This window comes from Cebus imitator, unplaced genomic scaffold, assembly GCF_001604975.1.
Source record: "Cebus imitator isolate Cc_AM_T3 unplaced genomic scaffold, Cebus_imitator-1.0 Scaffold0, whole genome shotgun sequence".
In the NCBI taxonomy this organism is placed as follows: Eukaryota; Metazoa; Chordata; class Mammalia; order Primates; family Cebidae; genus Cebus; species Cebus imitator.
Genome location: NW_016107315.1, coordinates 7476047 through 7496683, shown reverse-complemented (window position 1 = coordinate 7496683; position 20637 = coordinate 7476047). Strand labels below are relative to the sequence as shown.

General features: G+C 57.6%; 2 protein-coding genes across 2 annotated transcripts; one reads left to right on the top strand and one right to left on the bottom strand.

Moving 5' to 3' along the window:
- The first annotated feature begins 5045 nt into the window (after nucleotides 1–5045).
- TMIE (transmembrane inner ear) lies at nucleotides 5046–13617 on the top strand. The gene is made up of 4 exons (XM_017521625.2): nucleotides 5046–5538; nucleotides 9074–9191; nucleotides 11910–12059; nucleotides 12353–13617. Exons 1-4 carry the CDS (start codon nucleotides 5335–5337, stop codon nucleotides 12454–12456), a joined length of 576 nt encoding a protein of 191 aa, XP_017377114.1. The 5' UTR covers nucleotides 5046–5334; the 3' UTR covers nucleotides 12457–13617.
- A 544-nt stretch (nucleotides 13618–14161) lies between these two features.
- Nucleotides 14162–19982, bottom strand: LOC108299358 (serine protease 50). Its single transcript, XM_017521617.2, has 6 exons — nucleotides 19852–19982; nucleotides 19571–19771; nucleotides 17621–17783; nucleotides 16273–16556; nucleotides 14944–15110; nucleotides 14162–14526 (listed from the first exon to the last, which is right to left on the bottom strand). The coding sequence occupies exons 1-6, from the start codon at nucleotides 19958–19960 to the stop codon at nucleotides 14290–14292; spliced, it is 1161 nt and encodes a 386-aa protein (XP_017377106.1). The 5' UTR covers nucleotides 19961–19982; the 3' UTR covers nucleotides 14162–14289.
- Nucleotides 19983–20637: the final 655 nt, after the last annotated feature.

Here is a 20637-nt window from a genome sequence, read left to right as displayed (position 1 = left end):
AGGGACACAGGCTGGCACACCGGTCCAGGGAACGCACACGTAGGTGAATGGCACCTGTGATTCTGGCGACCTTGAGACTCACACTCAGCCACACACAAAGCTGCATACAGAATCCACAGGCACTCCTGTGTGCACCAGTGCCTTTGCGCACAAGGCACATGCTCGAGCGCACACAGGTCCGACACAGGCCTGGCCCAGCCCCACAGCTATTCCGGGCTGAGCCTGGGGCCAAGGTCAGGGATAGCCAACTCCCAGCAGGCCCCAGCTGCTGCAGCATAGGCCTAGGCTGCTCAGCTCCCACCCCCACCCCAGGCTCAGTCCCTGGATCCTAGCCTAGCTTTGTGATTGGGGGGCCTCATTTCCTACCCCCAGCTTCCCCAGAGCTAACCCTTAAGCCCTGTGGTTTCAGACTCTAGGAGAGAACTTTCCACAGGGTGCCCTGGCCAGTGCCCCCTGCCTTGCTCACAGCTTCCAATCCACAGGCCCTAGAGGCTGGACTGGGTCCCTACAGGAAACTCACAGGAGCTAAAAATAGTACAGGAGGGAGAAGCAGGGTTCTGCAGGCCAGCATTCACAGCACCATGTATGGAGGGGACACCGTCTTCCCGCAAACAAGGCTGGGGGACCTGGAGTCCAGAGCTCCCCAACCCCAGACATGATGGCCCCAACTGGGATTGGGGTGCATGGGGGATGTGGGGGCCCTCCTAAGAAGCAGAAACAGTACTGGACACTGGGCAGTGCCCTGGGTTAGAGGCAGAAGGCTGAGTTGGAGGCCACAGTTCCTGCGTGACCTTAGGCAGGGCATAACCCCCTCTGAAAAGCCCTCAGAGCTGTAAAGTCCCTCAAAGATGGGGGGCGGGGAAACCTATGCGGTGCTGGTTTTGATTTTCGTCCTCGGCTCCTGGCTCACAGCTCCCATTGCCCTCGTTCCAGTCTTTGGCTATAATGTGTTGGGCCTCAGGGCAGGCCCCAGGAAACGGAATCTCTCTGACCTTCTGCCCTGCTTTCTCCTGCCCCAAGCCAGGACCCTGATCTTCCAACACCTAATCTTCCAACACCTTTCTGATTGCGGATCTTAAGGCCCTCTCCAGAGAGGGTCCTGCCCTATACTCTGGGAGAAAGGAATGCAGATGTCATGAAGTCTCCGTAAAGCCCAAGAGGACGGGTTCAGAGGGCTTCTGAAGAGCTGAACACGTGGTGGCTCCTGGAGGGTGGCCGTCCAGAAGGGCACAAAAGTCCCACACCCCTTCCTCCACACCTCGCCCTGCAACTCTTCCCCTGCATCCTTCGTAATACCCCTTACAATAAGCCAGTAAAAGTAAGTCAGTGCTTCCCGGAGTCCTGTGACCCACTCCAGCAAATTAAACCCAAAGAGGACGTTGTAGGAATCCTATTTGAAGCTGATTGGTCGCAAGTTCCAGAGGCCAGACGGGCGACTGCTGTCTTGGGGCTGTGCGGGCAGTCTCGGAAACTGAGCCCTGAATCTGTGGGATCTGCACTATCTCCAGGTAGAGCTTATCTGAACTGAATTGGAAGGCACTCAGCTGGGCCTGCTGCTTGGCGTGTAGGGAAAAGCCCACATATTTGGTCACAGAAGTCTTCTGTGTTGATGATTGCTGTTGTGTTGGTGTAAGACCAGCGGAAAAGATCCAGTTTGAGAGCGTTTTCAAAACCACTTCAACTTTCAGGATCTTTGCCCCAACGTGGTATTTAATACTGGAGAATTGGAAGCAAAGGAAATGCTGAACAAGGTCTTGAGTTTTTATACAGTGTAGCATTACATAGCCTTTAACAAGAGTGACTATAATCACAATGACTAGCATTTAATAAAGGCTCGTGATGTGCTGGAGCATGATACTGGATTTGAAAAAATAGAAGTGGGGTCTCGCTATGTTGCCCAGGCTGGTCTCAAACTCCTGAGCTCAAATGATCCTCTTGCCCTGGCCTCCCAAAGTACTGGGATTACAGGCACCAGCCACCGCACCCGGCCCATGATCCTGAATTATATCGATTTGACAGATGAGGGATTGAAGCTCAGAGAGGTTAGGTAGCCCATCTGAGGATTCACAGCTGTCAGTATGCCCAAGTCCCAGAAGCCTTAGTGCAGTTTTAAGCTTTAATAACTTCAGAAGTTAAGACGTATAAAGCTACAAATTCACCAAAAAAATTTTTTGGAAGTTTGTTTAAATTCTCTTTATGCTACTTTAGTTTTGTGAATTTTGAATGACCTAAGTTTCCTTCTTTCTTTCTTTCTTTCTTTCTTTCTTTCTTTCTTTCTTTCTTTCTTTCTTTCAAGAGACAGAGGCCCCACTATATTGCTCAGGCTGGTCTCAAACTCCTGGTCTCAAGCATTCCTCCCACCTCAGCTTCCCAGTGTTAGGGTCACAGGCGTGAGCCACCATACTCAGCCAACTCAAATTTCTTTCAGTCAACTTCTACCATCTTCAGAGGGCAAAAAAGGAAGCTGAAACTTTCAAATGGTGTTTCTTATACATTTGTAGCTTTATACTTCTGAGGTTATTAAAGCTGAAAACTGCACTGAGACTTTTGAGACACCCTGCCACTTAAGTTCAGTCATGTTGACTTTGAAGCCTGTGTGATAGTATTTGGCTGTGGTGGGGTCAGGGAGGATCTAGATTACTTGAGATGGTTTTAAAAAAGTTTGGGTACAAAAGTATACTAGAAATAGTGTACAGTGAGATCTCAGCTGTGTTCCCGGGTCTAGAGAAGTGGAGTGTACGCGGGGCAGTGGCCATATCAGGGGACACTCATGATTGCATTTTCTTTCAGATTTCTTCACTGGACTTGTCCTACTTGTAGGAAAAGGTGGCCGGGGCAGACCTGTGTTCCTTACAGTTAAATGATTACAAGCTTGCTTTGCGTTTTATACACTGAGATTTGTGCCACAGATCAAATATTGAATTAAGAAAACTCCAAACTATGGTGCAGTAAAATAAAAGCAGATATCAAGCGGTAACAGGAGGCCTATATAAAGACCATCTGAGAGCGCTTTAAACCTCGGAAGGCTGCGGTGTGGTTGCAGGGCAGGAAAGGCTGCCTTGGTCCCATGTCTCTTCCCAACATAGGGTCTGCGCGAGGGTCTCGTAAAGAGGGCTTGCTTATGCAAGAACTCTGGGAAGGAATTCAACCTCTGGTCACAAGAGGGTCTTTGCAGGTGGGAGCCTGCAGGACAGGAAACTCTTGCAGGAAAGAGATAACCGGAATGCCACAGACTCTGCCTGTGTTCTCAGAATATGGAGTAATTCTGATTGCTTTGTGTCCGCAATGCTCAGGAGGTAAAATCCCCTTGATGCATAGTGTGAGGTCCCTTGCCCCTCCCTGTCCCTCTTTTGCAAATGCACCTGATAGACAATGGGTGGTAAAAACTCTGTGTCCTTAGTTAGCATTTCTTAGAAGAACCACATTTGCTATCGAATGCTGCAGACACATGCTCTTCCCCTGAACATCAACCTTCTCAACCCCCTCCCCACAGCCCGCAAGTTAACAATAAAAAGCGTGTGGTGCCCAGAGTCAATGCCAATGCAGACCACCCCGCGCCAGTGTGTGCTGGACCCTGGACCCACACTGTGAACTTCTAGTCTTGTCTTTGTCTTATTTCTTTTCTCACTCCCTCGTCACCACTGGGACATGGGGCATCCACATTCAGTGTTGGGCTGGTTCCCAACACAACTTCTTGATGGATGGATGAACTTTACAGAAAACAGAAACAGCTCTTCCCTGACTGAGCTGTGAATGGGAGCCTATAAGCAGCAGAGGGCTGCCTACCCTACTAAGGAGAGCCAGCATTCCCATATTCATTAATTCATATAATCCTCGCTTCAATCACGGGAGTCTTGCCCTCCCCATTCCATGGATAAGAAACAGAAACAGGAGTAATGCTTCTCTTAGGGCAGTACTGCCAGGCTCACTCAGTAATCACCCGTCCAGCCTCCCTGACCCCATGTCCCGAGGGTGACCCCCCTAACTGGTCAGCGTGGCTTTCCCAAACCTGGCCTGTGACAGCAGCATGAGGAAGTGTGGGCTGGAGAGCTGCAGCACGTGATCTGGATTTTAGCAGAGTTCCTTTTGCCTGGCCAGGGCATCCCTGGGGAGGACGGGGTGGCCCACCCCACTCAGTCTCCAGACTTTGCTGCCCACTGTTCAGTGTCTCCTCGATGGGTCTCCTGGGCTGCCCGCCTCCAGAGCTCTCATTTTCCTGCCTGGCTGTCATCTCTAGCCCCTGACACTGGCAGGTGTCTGCAGGTGGCCCTCTGCTTCCTGCTGCAGCCCGCTGTGGTCCTTGCCCATTCATGCACATCCAGGCCAGAACCCCACAGGGCTCTGGAGCCACAGGGTCCCCGTTCTCAGGGCAAGCCTTGCTGGAGAGAACCAGGCCATCCCCAGCCTGCGCAGACCTCCACCAGTGTCCCTGGTGATAAGAGTTGCAAGGGGCTCAACACCTGTGCTGCTTCTCCTAACACTCAGCAGCAGGAGATAAATAAGAATGGAAGGAAGGAAGAAAGGAAGGGAGGGAGGGAGGAAGGGAGGGGAGTGTCTCCTGACTCCAGGCCTCCCCACTCCTCTTCCTAAGTCTTCAGCCTCTCCCCCAGGTCTCTACATCTCCTCAGAACCTCCCTCTGTCCTCCGGTTGTCAGGCTCAGCATGGGGTCAGGGCCAGAGTGCAGTGTGGACCAACTTCAGCATGAGGTCGGGGTCCTGGCTTAGACTGAAGTCAGAGTCAGCAATCAGGCTGGGACAGAGGTTGAGGGTACCCAGAGTCAGAAGATGGTTCTCCAGACCTTCCAGGGGCAGCCCACTTCTGTCCTATGGGGCAGAAGATGCTGGCTTCTTCCAGAACCTTCCATAACACTGCCAGCTGGCAGCTCTGACCATACCATCCCCTGCTCTCCAGCTCTGGTGTCCAGGGTGACGAGAGCCGCCTTTAGGCAGAAAGCCAGGCCAGAAAGCCCAGGACATCCCTGAGCGCCTGTCACCATGACAACCTGCCCCCTCTGCCCCCCCCCAACTCAAATCCAGTATATTTTTCAAATCCAGCATGACAGAATGGGAAGGGCCTCCTAGATCAGCAGATTCCAGCCCCTCCCCTTGTCCCAGATGGAGAAACTGAGGCCCGTTTGCAGAAGGGAGGGGGACCTGTTGATTAGGGACCTGACCTCAGCCTGTCCTCTCTCCCCCCACCCCCACCTCAGTGACCCTGGGGCCCAGGAGCTCTGAGGAGCCTGCGGCCGGTCTCCCTGGAGGGAGGAGGCGGGCTCTCCACTGCAGCGATGGCGGGGGCGGGCGGCGCGGGAACCTGACACCCAGGATGAATAAATGATGCTCGCTGACCAAAGCCCGCAGCTACCGAGCGCCGGTTGGCAAGGGCAGCGACCGGCGGCCGGCCCATTCGTCCGTGGGCTCCGCAAGCGGCGCAGCAGCGCGAAGATGGCGGGGCGGCCGGGCGCGGGACCCCTCTGGGCGCTGGGCGGCGCCGCGCTCGGGGTGTGCCTCGCGGGGGCTGCCGGGCAGCTGGTGGAGGTGAGGCCGCGGCGCGGAGGGACTGGGGAGGCTGTCGCAGTCCAGGCAGGGGGCAGGGGGAGAGGGGTCGCCTTTCTGATCGGGAGCTGCTTTTACCCCTTCCTGTTGCCCTAGGAGATCCAGGCTCCTGGGCCACGAAGCTCTGCCCCAAGCGCTGCCAGGCTGTGAGAGAGACCTCGCCCCACTCGTAGGGTCCCTCTTCGGATGGAAGGGCACAGCCCCCGATTTCAGGAGCATCAGACTGATGGGGGAGACTCACCTTGACTTTAGGGATTCCCAGCCTGACTGGGGACACAGCCCTGCCCAGACTGATGGGGGATACTGGGCCCCCATCCTCCAGCGTTTGGTCTGAATGGCAGGGAGGTGCACAGCCGGGGGTGTCCTGGACCTCTAGTCTGATGAAGCAGATCTCGACCCTGAATTTAGGGTCTTCTGGAGGTAACAGCCTCTGTCTCCAGAGATACTCCAGGGACCCCTGTCTAATGGAGAGGGGAGACACAGCCTTAAGATGGAGGTGAGGGCATTCCAAGTTGGAGGGTGGGGCAGCAGGATCAGGAGACCCTTTGCAGAGCAGCCATGTGGAGCACTAGGTCCAGAGGGGCCGGTGGGGCTCAGGGACTGGGGAGTCTGACTCAGTCCAGGTGGTAACAGGGAGCTTTGGAAGGTTTCTGTGCAGGGACACGTCACGATGAGTTCTGGTTTGGAAGGAGAGTAAACTGGAAGGGGTCACACAGAGGGAGAGCTGGGAGGAGCTGCTGAGAGCACAGAAGCAGGTGGGGAGGATGGCTGGGTGGTTGGGCCGCTTCGCAGAGCCTGGCTGGAGCCGGGAAGGGTGGGGCCATCTGTCGCCTCCCTGGCCTCCTTGCACCCCACTCCTGCTGAGCCTGAAATGGGAGCCAGTGAGGGAGCTGGCAGACCAGACCTAGGATTCTGGATTGTGAGGTTAGGCCAGAGGGAGAAGACCCAGGAGCCAGGGCCAGGAAGAAGCAGGAGAGGAAGGCTGTGAAGGCAGGGGCCGACCAAAGGGAACGGGAAAACAGAAATGCAAGAGGCAGTGAGGAGTGCCTGGGGAAGCCCTGTGGGGTGGGGGCTTGGGGACAGTGTGGGATAGGGAGGACAGAGCCATGGGGAGGTCGTTATATGGGGACACAGCCCTGAACTGGAGGGTTTGCTGGGGACATAGGGACAGAGCCCTGAACCTAGATGTAGCCCCTCCCTGCTGTTGCCCAGAGGGCGTGACCAGGAGGCGGGGCTAGAGTCAGGTATCAGCTCCAGTGTCCCTGTAAGGGGAGCTAGGCTGGCTTGAGCCCCGTGGGGTGCACTTGGGCCCCTCACAGGCTGTCCTGAGGCCTGGGTACAGAAACTGAGCTGGTTTAGGTGCAGAAAGAAAGCTGGGGGCGGGGTCTAAGTCGGTTCTGAGCCAAGGACTCTTCTCCCCCACCCCTAGGAACTCATCTTCCCCTAGCTCATAGAGGGAAATTGCATTTGGAGGCCATCTGCCTGCGGTCTGAGCAGGGCCCTATCTCTTCCCTCCCGGAAGCACCAGAGACATAGGCAGGGCTGGGGGCCGTGTCCCCACCCACCTCGGCCCTGCATGGGTCACCATCACCCTCCATCAGCCCGTGAGGCTCTGAAGGAGGTGGGGGCCTCCATGCTCCAGAAATCAGACCCCAGCAGGGCCTACCATGAGGAGAAGACTAGCTGTTACCTGCTGCCGTCCACCCAAGACCCCTATCCGTCCCAGCTCCACCCACATCAGGGCTGGGGCAAAAATGTGTAGGAAGTGACGTCTCAGCTGCCTTGGCTTAGAACCTGAGAACTTTACTATGGCCCTCTGAGTCTTCCAGTCATACAACCCAGCCGGGCCAACACATTGGGCCTTAGAATTAGGGCAGCTGCCACCACCGAGCCTCTAACCCTAATGCCACAGACATGTGCCTGACCACCCCACATGTGCTTCAACCACACTTGTGCCTGACCTCACACAAGTTCCCCAACCTTACATACCTGGGTCTGACCCCACACATACATCCAGGGGACGGTACTGAGGAATGGCATCTTCTTGTCAATAGTTCACCCTGGCCAGGAGAAAAAAGCCTGGGAATCAGGTACCAATCCCAGCCCACAGATCCTCTGGGTTACCTGCGACAGGTCACTGATCCTCTCTGAGTTCTGCAACCCATGCTGAAGGGTGGCATTCACTAGATGAAGAAGTGCCTGGCTCATGATAGATGTCCAACCCATGTTTATGGGCGTGGGGGAAGAAGAGCTGAATGGACGAGCTACAGGTTGCCTTTCTTCTCAGAAAACCAGAAGGGACTCCTCCTGTCTGTCATTGTTTGGAAATCAGGGGACAACAGCTTGCTCATATGCCCCAGGGTTCTCTCTGAGGACAGACCCTTTTCCCTGCCCCGCAGCCACACTAAGTGACATAGGGTCATGTCCTTCTCTGGTCAGGGACAGATCTTACTCAAATTCCACAGTGTGGGTACACGTGTCTTCACACCTGGCCAGGACTGTGTCCCCTAGACACCCAGGGTGGGCGATGTTTCCTAGACACCCAGAGTGGGCCATATCCCCTAGAAATCCAGGGCAGGGCCATGTCCCCTGTACAACCAGGACAGGACCATGTCTCCTCAACACTCAGGACAGAACCATGTCCCCTTAACACCTAAGGCTAGGGCCATGTCTCCTCAGACCTGGGGCAGGGTCATGTCCCCTAGACACCCAGGAGCAGGGCTCTGTTCTCTCAGACCTGGGGCAGGGATATATCCCTTAGATATCCAGGACAAGGCCATTTTCTCTCATAACTGGGACAGGACTGTGTCCTCTAGGGGGCAGTGTCCTGTCCCTCCAGCCCCCCAGGGCAGGGTAATGTCTCCCAGGAAAGAGGGAGTGGCTGGCTGTGCTCTACTCAGGCTTGCTACAGCCGCGCTTCTGCCTTTTGGCCTCCAGGTGTCGCCACAACACTGCAGACCTTTTATTTATCTAGTGCCCGTCCTGTGGACACTCTGGCTGAATCTTCTGTTTAGTGACTTCCAGTAGGGTAGGTGACCATAGGAGGCCACCTGGCAGGAGTCCAGGCCAGCTGGCAGAACTATGAGGCCCTGACTCCTAGCTCCACACCCCACCCTCACTAGGGAGATGTGAGAGCAGCCCGTCAGCCAGCACAGCGGAGGCCTCGCCTTGTCTCTGGCCTTGGTCCTGAGACCCCATCTGCCTGGGTGGAGCCCAGGACTGGAGCAGGAGGGCGTGAACCTGGCCGGGACAAGCCATCCACGTTTGCTCCTCCAAGCCTCTGTTTCCCCAAGCATCACCCACCCTCCCACTTCAAGTCCCTGTCTCTGCTCAGTTCTCTTGCTCTAAATCTGGAACTTCCCAAGGTCTAGGGTGTTGGCAGTGCTTGCTTAAGAGAGTCAATTCTAGGAGATTCTGAAATGCTTGGGCTGAGTCCTTGCTGAGGCCTGGGCCCTTCTCAGCCGGTCCCAGCTGGCTGGCCTCTGCCTGGCTCACTCCCCTCTCTCCTGACCCACAGCCCAGCACGGCCCCGCCCAAGCCCAAGCCGCCCCCGCTGACCAAGGAGACGGTGGTGTTCTGGGACATGCGTCTGTGGCACGTGGTGGGCATCTTCTCGCTCTTCGTGTTGTCCATCAGTGAGTAGCTGCTCCTGCCCTCTCCACCACACTGCAGTGGGAATCCAGCACCCCCTGCCCCCCCGCAGAGGACTCGGAGCAGCAATTCCGGGCAGTACAAGTAGGCCAGGCGCCCGCAGGAGACCCGCCATGGTTTCTGGCACCTCCTGACCCACACAAACTCCCCATGGAGGGCTGACAGGCTGGTGGTGACCTGAAGTATTCTGCCGGACCCAGGGAGGTAGCCACACGGCAATTATGGTAATTACAGGGAACTCCACTGAACAGAGGACTGGGACGCGGACGTGTCATTTTTCCCTATGGCTGGCCTCCTGATGCTTTTCCTGCAGTTTGGCCAGCTTAAAGGCCACACCCAGGGGCCCCAGCAAGGCCACCCTCCACTAGAGGCTCCCCAGACGCCCAGCAGATGTGGCTCCCAGGCTTCGATCCCTGCCGTGTCAAATACCATTTTCCGGGAATGACTCACACCCGCCTCAATTAAAAGCAGGAAACTCATTCCTCTCCTGGGGTCTGGGAGCTTCCTGATGCAAAGTCACAGCAGAAATGGGCTTGGCCTGCTCCCTTTAGCCCTCCCTTCAGAATAGGGGTCTGGAGTTGGGGAAGGGGACAGAAAAGCACAGGAAACGGAGACCGAGTGGGGAGGCTGCCATGGCACAAAGCATCTGACAGAGGTTCCTACAAGGCAAAAGCCAAGTATAGGGAGATGCAGGCGGTAAAGGGAGAAGCAGCCCACTCCCCTGCAAAGGTGTCACAGAGGAGGGTCCTCTGCGCTACAGACCAGTGGGAGGGTGGGTGGGGTTTAGCAGGAGGGGAGGCTGAAAGGCATTCTAGGCAGAGGGGATAGTGTGAGCAGAGGCTGGGGGAAATGCAGCCTCACACGGGGTCTCGGATGACCCCGACTGGACATCTGCTGAGTGCACCTGGGTGGGGAGGTGACAGCTGCACTTACTCCCAGCTGAAGCTGTCCAGGGATGAGGTGCCCCAGAGAGCTGGGTGGGCCACCCAGACGTGAAGGGCTCTGAGGAAGACGACATCTGATGTGCATGTGCTTCTCCTGGCACCAGAAGTGCCTTCCCAAGAGAAAATATCCACCCTGCACACCCCGCCCCCCATCTGAACGAGAGGCTGTGATTGTTCCCAGCTGAGGCTGAGAACCAGTCAGACATCTTAGTAGAGGCCCCACAGACAGACAGGTGTGCCTGCAGCCTCAACCAGGTGTCCACAGAGGGAAACAGCCCACTGCAGGGCTGCGGGGTCATCTGCCCTGCACGAGCCACAGGTGCCGCCTAGGGTGCTGGTCTAGGGAGCAGCAGGGAGAGCACGCGGGCCTCAGACACAACAAAGGTGCCTGGGGCCACATGAGAAAATCGCAGTGTCAGACCCCAAGCAGCACTTGGACATCAGCCACACAGACCATCTCTAACCCCATTTCCTAGAAAGGGAAAGGGATAGTCCCACCTTATCTTACCTTGCACTGGTTTTCTTCCATCGAGACCTGGGGTCGAGACCAACCTTGGGTCTCAGGCATGGACACAAGTTCTGGAGAAATCCAGGACCCAGCTTCTTGGATCAGGCCTGCTGCCTGCTCAGGTCCACCCCTGGACGGTCAGATCTACAGCTAGGGCCCTTGTGCAGCTCCCTCCTCCAAGCATATGCCTGGATGATGCTGGCTCCCTAATTCATTCCTCAGGAGTCCAGTCCTGTTCCCAGCAGTGAAGGCTTTGAGATAATCCCATTCACTCATTCACTGATTTTTTTTTTTCTTTTATTCTGAGCCTGGGTGAGAGCTAGTGGGACCACAGTATTTGTCTGAAGGAGTTCTGCCTTGGTTGCATCAAATGACCCCAGAAGGTCCTACAGTCCAAGCTACAGAGATCTGATCCATCTTCCCCAAAATAGACCTGGCTCATCCTCTGTGGGCCTTTCTGCCCCCAAGAGGCTGCCAGGAAGTTATGTCTGGTAATCCAATTTATAATAGGAACCAGTTCCATCCCCTCCCCTAGGGCTGGGGCCAGGGTGGTCAGCCTGTGGGGACCTTAGAAAAATAAACTCAGTCCAGCCAGGTCCTGGCAGCCCTGCCCTGCCCTGCCCATCACTAGACAGGCCAGCTCCATGCCCTGGCTCAACTGGCGTGGGTGCAACTGCCCTCAGCCGGAAAACCGCTCCTGGAATAACTCCGTCTGAGGTGAACGCCCCAGGGCAGGGTCTGTGCCCTCTCATGGGCTCCTGCCCTAGCCAGAGAGAGCCCAGGGATGTCCTCCAGGAGGCTGAGGAGGGCATGCAGAGCCACGTCCTCTCATGACTGAGGCAGCTCTGGCCCAGCTCTCCGTGGCGTGGAGAGGAGGAGCTAAGTTGCACTAGAATCGCTGCATGGCCCCAGGAAGCTATGGCTTAAGTCATGGTGCAGCCCTCTGCCTTACCCTGCAGTGACTCAGTCGAATCAGAAAGACCCTTAGGACCAGGACTGGTGACACAATTTAGCCAGGGGCCCTTCCAAGCACCAGGGCCTGTGCAACTCCATGAAGTCGGCCCTGCTCAGGAGAGCCACCATGGTCATCACAGGGTCCCCAGGGGTTTTGTCAAGATGCTGAGCCTACTGCCAGCGTCTGTTGGGTGAGACACATGCGGGTGCATGGGGGCGGCCTGAAGGAAGGCGGGTGCCATTCCTGGGGTGTCGGAAGCCCAGCCCCAGCCAAGCCTTCTCTGTTCTCCCTACAGTCATCACCCTGTGCTGTGTCTTCAACTGTCGAGTGCCACGGACCCGGAAGGAGATTGAAGCCCGATACTTGCAGCGAAAGGCAGCCAAGATGTACACAGACAAGCTGGAGACTGTGCCGCCCCTCAATGAGCTCACAGAAATCCCGGGAGGTGAGTCGGCCCTGGCTCCAGCCCTGCGGTGCCAGCCAGTTCCTCGGTCCCGCTGCTCTGTTCCTACCCTCCAACCGCAGCAGGTTCAGGGAGGGGCCCCAGCCCTGCCCCTGGACACCAGAGCACAGAAATCGGTCAGCGAGAGGCAGATAGAATGATGAGCCTGTTCTCCAGCAGGAAGAAGGAAGGAAAAGGCAGTGAGGGGGAGGTTCTGGGGCTCTTCCCCTCGGGACGGCCAGGCCCCAGGGCCTCGTCTCGCCACTATCACATGGTCTCTTTCCCCTGCCCCGCAGAGGATAAGAAGAAGAAGAAGAAGAAGGACAGTGTGGACACAGTGGCCATCAAGGTAGAGCAGGACGAGAAGAATGAGGCCAAGAAGAAGAAAGGAGAGAAATGAGGACATCCTGGAGGCAGCCGCTGGGGCTGGCACTCAAGCTCAAGCCGTGGCCAGGTCCAGGCATGTTGGACTCTGAGCTCATTCGTGGACCACAGAGGCTGTGGATCACAGAGGGAAGCTGAGGCCCGTGCCCACATCCTCATGGCCCATCAGGAGCAGGAACCAGACTCTAGCAGGTGTCCTGCCCCAGCCACATGGGTGCTGTTGGCAGAAGTGGTCTGGGGCCACTGTCCCTCTGCAGATACACTGCTGTCCCCACCCAGACCTCCCTCTGTCCCACCCTTTCTGCCATGGATGGCAGTGGGTGTGAAGGAGTAATGGGATGAGGGGTTACTTCACTCACCCTTTCCAGCAGGAAGTGGCTGAAGTGCATGGGTCAGGGTGTAAGATCACACCCAGACTGGCCATGAGGAGGCAGAGAAGTTCACTGGGGGAAGTTGTGGCAGCAGGAGGGACTCTGCCTGGCCAGGGAGGAGCCCTGATGGTGAGGAGACTGCCTGGCAGGAGATCCAGCTCAAGGAAGTGAGCAGAGGTGGCTCCAGAAACAGAACCCCCAGCCCAGCAGACAGCAAGCTCAAGGCAGTGGGCAACCCTCATTTCACACATTGTGATGGAGCTGAGGCTGCTGCCAGGCCCAGCATGAGGCCCTGAGGCTTGGGCTCAGGGCTGGACTGCAGGGCTGGGTCAGGAGTACACAGAGCTAAGGCCAGTGGGCTAGAGGGTGCAGGAGAGAGAGCTGGGGCTGGGCCCCTCTTGGAAATCATAGCATATTTAAGAAGCCAAGGGGGACCTTGGGCTGTTCTGGTGGTCCCTTCTCTGCCCAGCAGTGCTAGGAGGTCTCAGGGCCCTAGGAGATCACAGCAGGGGCACGCTGACCCTGCGCCTGCTGACCACAGCAGCACCAGCTTCTCTGCAGCTTCCTCTTCTACCATTTCCCACTGCCGGCGCCTAAAAGAAGCATCTCTGACCAGAAGACAAAGGCCCAAACAGCACCTGGGGGAGGGCAGATGCACAGAGGCGCTTCCAGATGGCACAGAACAGACTAAGGCTCTGAAACCTAGGCCTGAACACTCCGGAGACACCAGAGGGTTCCCAGCCCGGGGAGCCTGCTGGCAAAGCAGCCTGTAGAGATTTGTGAATAAAGCTGAGTGCCTTCTCAGAGCCAAGCCTAGAAAACGGCCTCCTGAGATGGCCCCTCAGGATGCTCTGTTCCCAGAGCATTTATGTGGAGAATGACGCAGCAGTGAGTGGCAGATGGCTCAGGCCAGGCTAAAGGGGACAGAGATAGAGGGTCAAAGTTCTTTATGGCTCTTTGGGGCAATGAAAGGATGTGTTCTAGCCTCTGGCCAGAAGGCAACCAAAATCAAGGAAAGCCTGACTCCCACAGTATCACAGAAAGAGCACTCACTTCCCAGCCCAGACAGCTGCGCCCTCATTCCAGCCTCAAACCGGGTCCTGGCAGCCCCAGCTTCAGCCTGGGACATTCCAGGTCCCTCCATCATCTGACCCTAATATCACCCCTTCATACCCCCTCCACCTTCTGCGGGAGTCACCCCAAATCTGGATGGGGGCAGATCCTGGAGGCTCTGCAATTTTCAGTGTAAACTGCCTGGAGTTCCCCACCTCACCCTCATCTGGTTCCCCTGCAGACTCCCACTAGTGCAGGCCCAGGAAACGAGGGGCCTCCAAAGCCAGGGAAGGAAGTATGGAAAAGAGAAATGTTTAATCGAGCACCTCGTCTCCACCCTGACTCTCAGGGCTGTGAGAGGGGCAGCTGCAGCAACCTGGGCACAGAGGCAAGGGTGGCCGACGAGGGAGGGAGGGCACACAGAGTCAGAGGGCAGCAAGGAGGCTGAGGGGCAGCGGGAGTGTCAGCAGCAGGGCCCTGGATGGGGCCGGCAGGGCCAGAGTCTGCCCGTGGAGTGAGTCCAAGATCCAACGTTGGTAGGAGGAGACATGTAGGTAGATGGGCGGAGCCTCGCTCTTCTGGCAGCCTGCACCCCAACTCACCAGTCCCACCAGGTGCCACGTGCCCTCCGTGGAGCAGACCAAGGGCTCTCCAGTTAGCTCCTGTGGGAAGGGTTGGGGGGAGGAGAGGTGAGGGAGGCCAGATGAGGTCAGACATGACCCAGCTCAGGGACAGGCAGGATGTCCTCACACCAGCTCCCCGACAGCCCCCTAGTGCCAACATGGGTGAAGAGTGCTCCATACCCAGGAGACCTTCCTCAAAGGGTTTCATCCCCCTCCTCTTAACACCCATCCTCCATCTCCCACGGACCCCCACTCCTCTCACCTCCAACCGCCATTCCCATTCCCAGCCCCCATCTCTTTCCTCCCGACCTCCCCTCAACACCCTCCATCCCCATCTCCCCCAGTCCTGTCCACCCCCTTCCCTTCCCCTGCCGACCTCTACCCCTCCCCTCTCCCTCCCCAGACCCCCTTCCCCAGGCTCTGCTGAAGGCAAGCGAGCCTGGGGAGGCCACTCACATAGCAGAACTGCTCCCTGCGGGTGTCCTCCGCACACATCATCTGAGACGGGATGATCCGAACCACAGGAGGGATTTTGGTGAAGTTGTGGTAGAACTTGTCGCACTCGTTGTTGTTCAGGATGATGACTTCCTTCTCCTGAATAGTCCGGAACTGGGGCCACATGCCTGTGGGACAGGGCCCCATTGATGCACGGCCACTCACCGCTGCCCACGGCCGCCAGCCTCGCCTCGTCCTCTCAGCTTTTCCCCACATCCCACCTTTTCTGCATAAGCCACGCAGCCCTGTCCTCATTCTAGCTGGTACCTGTCTAGGACCCTCGACACAGAGCCCCTGGAGCAGGCTGTCCCCAGTTCAGCCTTGCTGGGCCTGCTCTTGCTTCATGCACAGCCCAGGCCACTGGGGCCCTTGGCAGCCCTCCACCCCACTCGGCCTCTCCGCTTTTGCCACTCCCCTCCCGAGGGCCTGCCAAGCCTCTCGGGGCCCAGACCTTCCTCTCTCCAAGCAGCCCTTCCCCCACAGGTGTCTTCCCTGCTCAGCCTTCCCAGACCCCTCCGTGGAGCCCAGGCTTCTTCCTCCCGCCTCCCCAGCTAGTGTGTCCCTGTCCCTGGCCTGAGCTCCTGGGAGACAGGAGACAGATAGGCTACAGCAGGGATGACAAAGTCACCCCAGTTCCTCCCACATGGACCAAGGCCCCCGTGGCCTGTTTTGAGAGTAAGTGGATTCCCTGAGGCCACAGGGAAGGGCATCTCTCTTATGAGTTGGGGACGCCCTGAAGGAAGTGGACAGTCCTAGGATCCACTGGATGTGCCTGAGAGAGCACACCTGCTCTCTGGGCCTTGTTCTTGATGGGGATGACAAGGGCTGAGGCTCACTGAGGGGAGGGGAACCATGAGTGGACCCTGAGTGTCCCCCAGCCCCAGCTGCAGCCTGCCCCGAGCCGGCCATGAGGGCCTTCTGGGCAGCATTTGACAACACACAGGCCTGCTCCCCACCGCAGATGCTCCACTGCAAGCTGCCAATGCCTAGGCAGGGTGTGGACTGCGAGGTAGTACCCTGTGCGTCTCTGCCCTGAAGCACGTTCTGTTGGCATGCCCTGGCCTGGCTCAGGATTCAAAGGCAATCAGGGTCCCCTGAGGGTGGAGTGGTAATGAGGTGTTCCCTCAACGGGAAGGAGACCTCAGAGGTGAGAGCCTGGCCAGAAGGTCCAGGGAGCAGCATGCTCCCTGGGGAAGGTGCCTGAGAAACGTCCATATGCGGTGGCACCCTGGCCTGCACCCAGATCGTCTCTCACAGCACCCGCCCTGGTCTGGGGAGGCTTTGACTCACCATCAGCCTTGGAAAGTCCCCAGCCCGTCACAGTGCAGTGGGAATGGTCCTTCACCACGTAGTCCCCGCCAGGCAGGCAGATGGGCCAGACGTACTTGCTGTACTTGAGCTCCTGCCCGAGCTTGAGAAGGCCGATGTTGTTGGCCTTGCCCACCCAGGACCAGAACCGCTGGGCCTGGTACCGGCTGTGCACGATGACCTGGAGCACCGGGACGTCGGAGGCGGTCTTCGTCATCTGGTCAATCCATGGACTCCCCACCCTCACTGAGTAGATAACATCACGCCTAGGGGAGCCATGAGGGGAGGCCGCCATCAGCTCCATGCGCCCGTCCCGGCCTCCAGCCTAGGCCCTCCGCCCCGCTGCTGCCCTCCCAGCAGATCCAGGCGGGCCATCCACCCGCTTTGAGCTCCCTGAGCCTACTCCTCACTACAGATGTGAACAGGGCCCTGCACACTCATTGTGTGGCCCAGTCCTCACAACCCTTCATTTTAAGGAGGGGGAAACCGAGGCTCAGAGAAGCCCAGTGAACCACTCGGGGCTGCACAGCAAGGAGGCAGTGGAGGGGATGCGGACGCTGTTTTCTCTGGTTCCAAACTCGACTCCTATAGCATGGACTCTTTCACCCCATGCTGTGCCCTGGAGGGAGCAATTCTGCTCTTTCCAGCTCCATGGAATGGGCCATGGCCTAGCTCTCTTGCTGTGCACCCCTGGGGCACCCCTTGGAGTCTCTATGCTGGCCCTTAGGCCCGGAACACACATCACTGGTCAGCTCTCACAGCCAGCACCCTGGCCCCAAAACATCAGAACACCCATTCTTTTGTCTCCACACCAACCAGACGCCCCTGTGAGCATCTATCTTCCTGTCTGTCTCCCCCACCAAGCTGGGAGGAATGATCCATCCCTCCTGTGTTCCAGTGCCCAGGCCAAGTCCTTGCTCAAAGAAGGGTCAGAGACGGTTGATTGAGGGAAGGGAGGAAAGAGGATGTGGGTGCAAAGGGGGTGAAATGAAAGAACTAGGAGCTTCGTCCCATGGAGAAGAGGCATGAGGCCAGACAAATGGCTTCTGAGCTTCCATTTCCCATCTGCGGAATGGCTACATGGGACCGAGAGGCCAGACGAGGGGAGCAAAGGGTGGGAGACTCGAAAGACTGGACCCCTGAAGGAATTTTCAGGACTCAGCCTCCACCTGCTTGGAGCCAGGTGAGGCTGGGGCTGGGACTGCAGGGCTCTGCAGCGCGCATAGCTGCCACTGCCGCACCGCCACCGGAACAGCTGGGCAGGGAGGGGTGACTGGGCCCCAGCAGCTCCAAATGCCCCTCCACCCACCCCACCTCCGTCTCGACTCACTGGATCAGGCAGTGGGCCACAGTCAGGACCCACTGGGAGGCAATGATGGTGCCCGCACAGATGTGTGTGCCGTTGGCCCGCACGCTGACCATCCAGGGCCACCGCCGAGCCATGGCTTCCGGGTCCCTGAGGGTGGGGTCCTGCTCATTGGAAAAGCCACAGGCTGAGGAGGAAGGTGAGAGCTTGATGAGGGTTGGGTCTTTCCCTGCCCCTCCCCTCCCCAAGCCTGACCTCCCACCTCTCCAGCCACTGGCCTGCACCCCGCAGGGCTGCTCCCTTTCCCCCCATCACCATGGAATGATGCTGTCCACAGGTGGACTGGGGTCTCATGCCTCAGAAGGGCCCTAGCACTGCCTAGATATCTCTCTCTCTGTTCCCACAGCCCGGGCCCTGGAGCATCTCCAGCCCAGTGCACCACCGGCCCTCCGCCCTCCTCAACACACCCTCAGCTCCAACCAGACCCTTCACTAACTTCTTCCCATTTCCACCTGGCTCTGCTCTCTCCATGCCTCCTACTTCAGCCAAGGCAGACCTCTCTCCTCACCCTGGGAACCCCTTCCTGTGATTCAGTGAGAGGAAAGTGGATGCCCCAAAAGGAAAATGGGCATAGCCCAGGGAGGAAATCCCAGCAGCGAATGACCGCAGAAGCTGCTCCACCACATTAGTCTGCAGGGAAATGTGGACAACTGCTACTCTTTCCTTCTGTCTTCTTTCTTCTCTCTTCTTCTTCCCTCTTCCTCCTCCTCTGATGAGGCCTTGCTCTGTAACCCAGGCTGGATTGCAGTGGTATGATCATTGTTCACTGTAGCTTCAGACTCCCAGGAGGATCTTCCAAACTCAAAGGATCTTCCCACCTCAGCCTCCCGAGTAGCTGGGACTACAGGCACAAACCACCATGCCCTAGTTTTTTTTTTTTTTTTTTTTTTTACTTTTTTTAGTTTTTGGAGAGATGGAGTCCCAGTATATTGCCCAGGCTGGTCTCAAACTCCTGACCTCAAGTGATCTTCCTGCCTCAGCCTCCAAAAGCACTGGGATTACAGGCATGAGCCACTACCCCCAGCCTGGAAAACGCAAATTTAAATCACAATGAAATTCTGCTCTGTACCACCTGCCTGGCAAAAACACAACATCTGTGACACTGAGTGTGGGTGAGGATTGTCACCCAGAACGCCTCCCCACAGCTGGCGGGAGTGCTCACTGCTGCAGACGCTCTGGAAAGCAGTTTTCTAGATTGAAGAATCACATTTCCAACATCCCAGTAGTCCCACTCCTAGTGTTTCCCAAATGGATTCGTGGATTGTAAACATAAGTGGGCCGTGCCCAGCCTTTTTAAAGGATAACGCAGGAAAGAAATCGTCAGCATGTAAGCATTGGGCACCATGAGTCCTGTTTGGGCGACTTTCTGTGGCAGTCAAATGCTATGTGCTGACTGCCAGAATAATAAGCCTTTCTTATGTGTGTCTCAGTTAAACATGCCTGGAAGCCACTGATCAAGAGAAACACCTTCCGTGTGCGCCCTGGAGACGCCACAAGAAGGCTCACACAGCCTGGCCCGCAAGCTATGGTGGAGATCCCGCAGGTCCCTGGCTGGGAGACTGGGTCGGAGGCACGATGGGTCAGGACCTGGAGCACGGTAAGAGGCCACCTGCCCCACAGCCAGCTGGGGTGGGGGGAGGATGGAAACACACAGCTGGCCCCAGGCCCCTCTGACTTTCCTGCCCCTTACCTCAGCAGGAGGGGAGGCCTGTGAGGACAGGATGCCTGGAGCTCTGGGCCTCCAGACAGCACCAGGCCCGGCCCACATGTGTTTAGCTCAATGAACACCTGTAGAAGGAGGCGCTGCTCTATCCTGCCCACTTCCTGTCCTTTCTGCCCATCCCCCAGCCCCAGCCAAGGTCCTTAAGGACTCCTCTGTCACCCTCTTTGCCCCATGGAGTCTATGGTACTCACAGTGGTGTAGGTAGACTTTGCCTTCAGAAACTGGGGACTGAGTCTCCATGGTGGTCGAGGGCAGTGGCTGGGTGGTCGCGGCCTGCCGGGGAAGGCGAGGCCGGCCGGAAGGACAGGTGGCCTTGGGGGCACAGGGGATGCTCTGGTCTGAGGGCTCAGCCGTGGACAGCGCCCCCGGGGTTTCCCCTGCGCCCCAGCAACCTGCGGAGGACGCCAAGTGCGTCAGAGGTGGAAGGCGAGGGCCGTGTCGGGAGGGTGGGGAGAGATCGCGAGGGACTCACCCGAGGGCCTCAGCAGCAGCAGCAGCAGCAGCAGCAGGACACCGGCGCGGGAGGGGGCAGACATCCGGGGGCACTGCCTGCAGGCCGGCCTCCGGCACCAGGGACCCATCCCTCGGTAGCAGCCGACCGCGACCGCGTCTCTCTGGAAGGCGCTCCCGGTGTCGCCCCCACGATGGCGCCCCCGGTTGGCCGCATGCTGCGGCCTCTGGTGAGCTGGATGCGGAAGCTCCTAATGCCTCGCCTGCGTGGCGCCCCCCGGGGGCCACCCGCCGCGGCGCTCCTGGTGTTTGAGCCGCAAGGGCGCCCCTAGCGACAGCCCTCCCTTACGCCTCGTTGGCTGGGGTCCGGCCTGGACGGCCCGGCAGACCTGCCTCCTTGGCCCCTCCTTCTCACTCCGCTGGTCCAGGAAGTCTCCAAGAGTCCCTCAACTTAACCACGGCCGATTCTCAGTCCTCCTCACCCCTGCAGCCCATTGCCCTGGACTGGCTCATGCTGTCACCCCTCCTGCAGTGAGATGAAGGCCAAACCCTAGCGGCTGGCATCCAGGATCTCCAAGTGACCTCACCTTCCCTCCAGCCCTTCTAGTGGGGCTTTGCCCAAGGAACTGAAATGAAGCAGATAGATGTATTTGAAATAATGATTTTCAAAGACTGCCTCATTGTAAGCAACTACACCTTACCCTACCCCATTCAGCAGATGCCCTTGACCCCCCAAAATCCATCTGCTTAGGAAAGAGAGCGCAGGTGAAGGGGCCCTCCACAGAGGATCACCGGTGCTTGCCATGGG

Bases quoted from the DNA above. Each gene is read 5' to 3' on its own strand.
- TMIE (XM_017521625.2), top strand. From the start codon at position 5,335: ATGATGCTCGCTGACCAAAGCCCGCAGCTACCGAGCGCCGGTTGGCAA. The intron at 5,539-9,073 runs GTGAGGCCGCGG...CCTGACCCACAG, and splicing joins CTGCCGGGCAGCTGGTGGAG to CCCAGCACGGCCCCGCCCAA. The intron at 12,060-12,352 runs GTGAGTCGGCCC...CCTGCCCCGCAG, and splicing joins GCTCACAGAAATCCCGGGAG to AGGATAAGAAGAAGAAGAAG.
- LOC108299358 (XM_017521617.2), bottom strand. From the start codon at position 19,960: ATGGGTCCCTGGTGCCGGAGGCCGGCCTGCAGGCAGTGCCCCCGGATG. The intron at 17,784-19,570 runs GTGAGTACCATA...CTTCCTCCTCAG, and splicing joins CAAAGTCTACCTACACCACT to CCTGTGGCTTTTCCAATGAG. The intron at 14,527-14,943 runs GTGAGTGGCCTC...CCCTTCCCACAG, and splicing joins GCAGGGAGCAGTTCTGCTAT to GAGCTAACTGGAGAGCCCTT.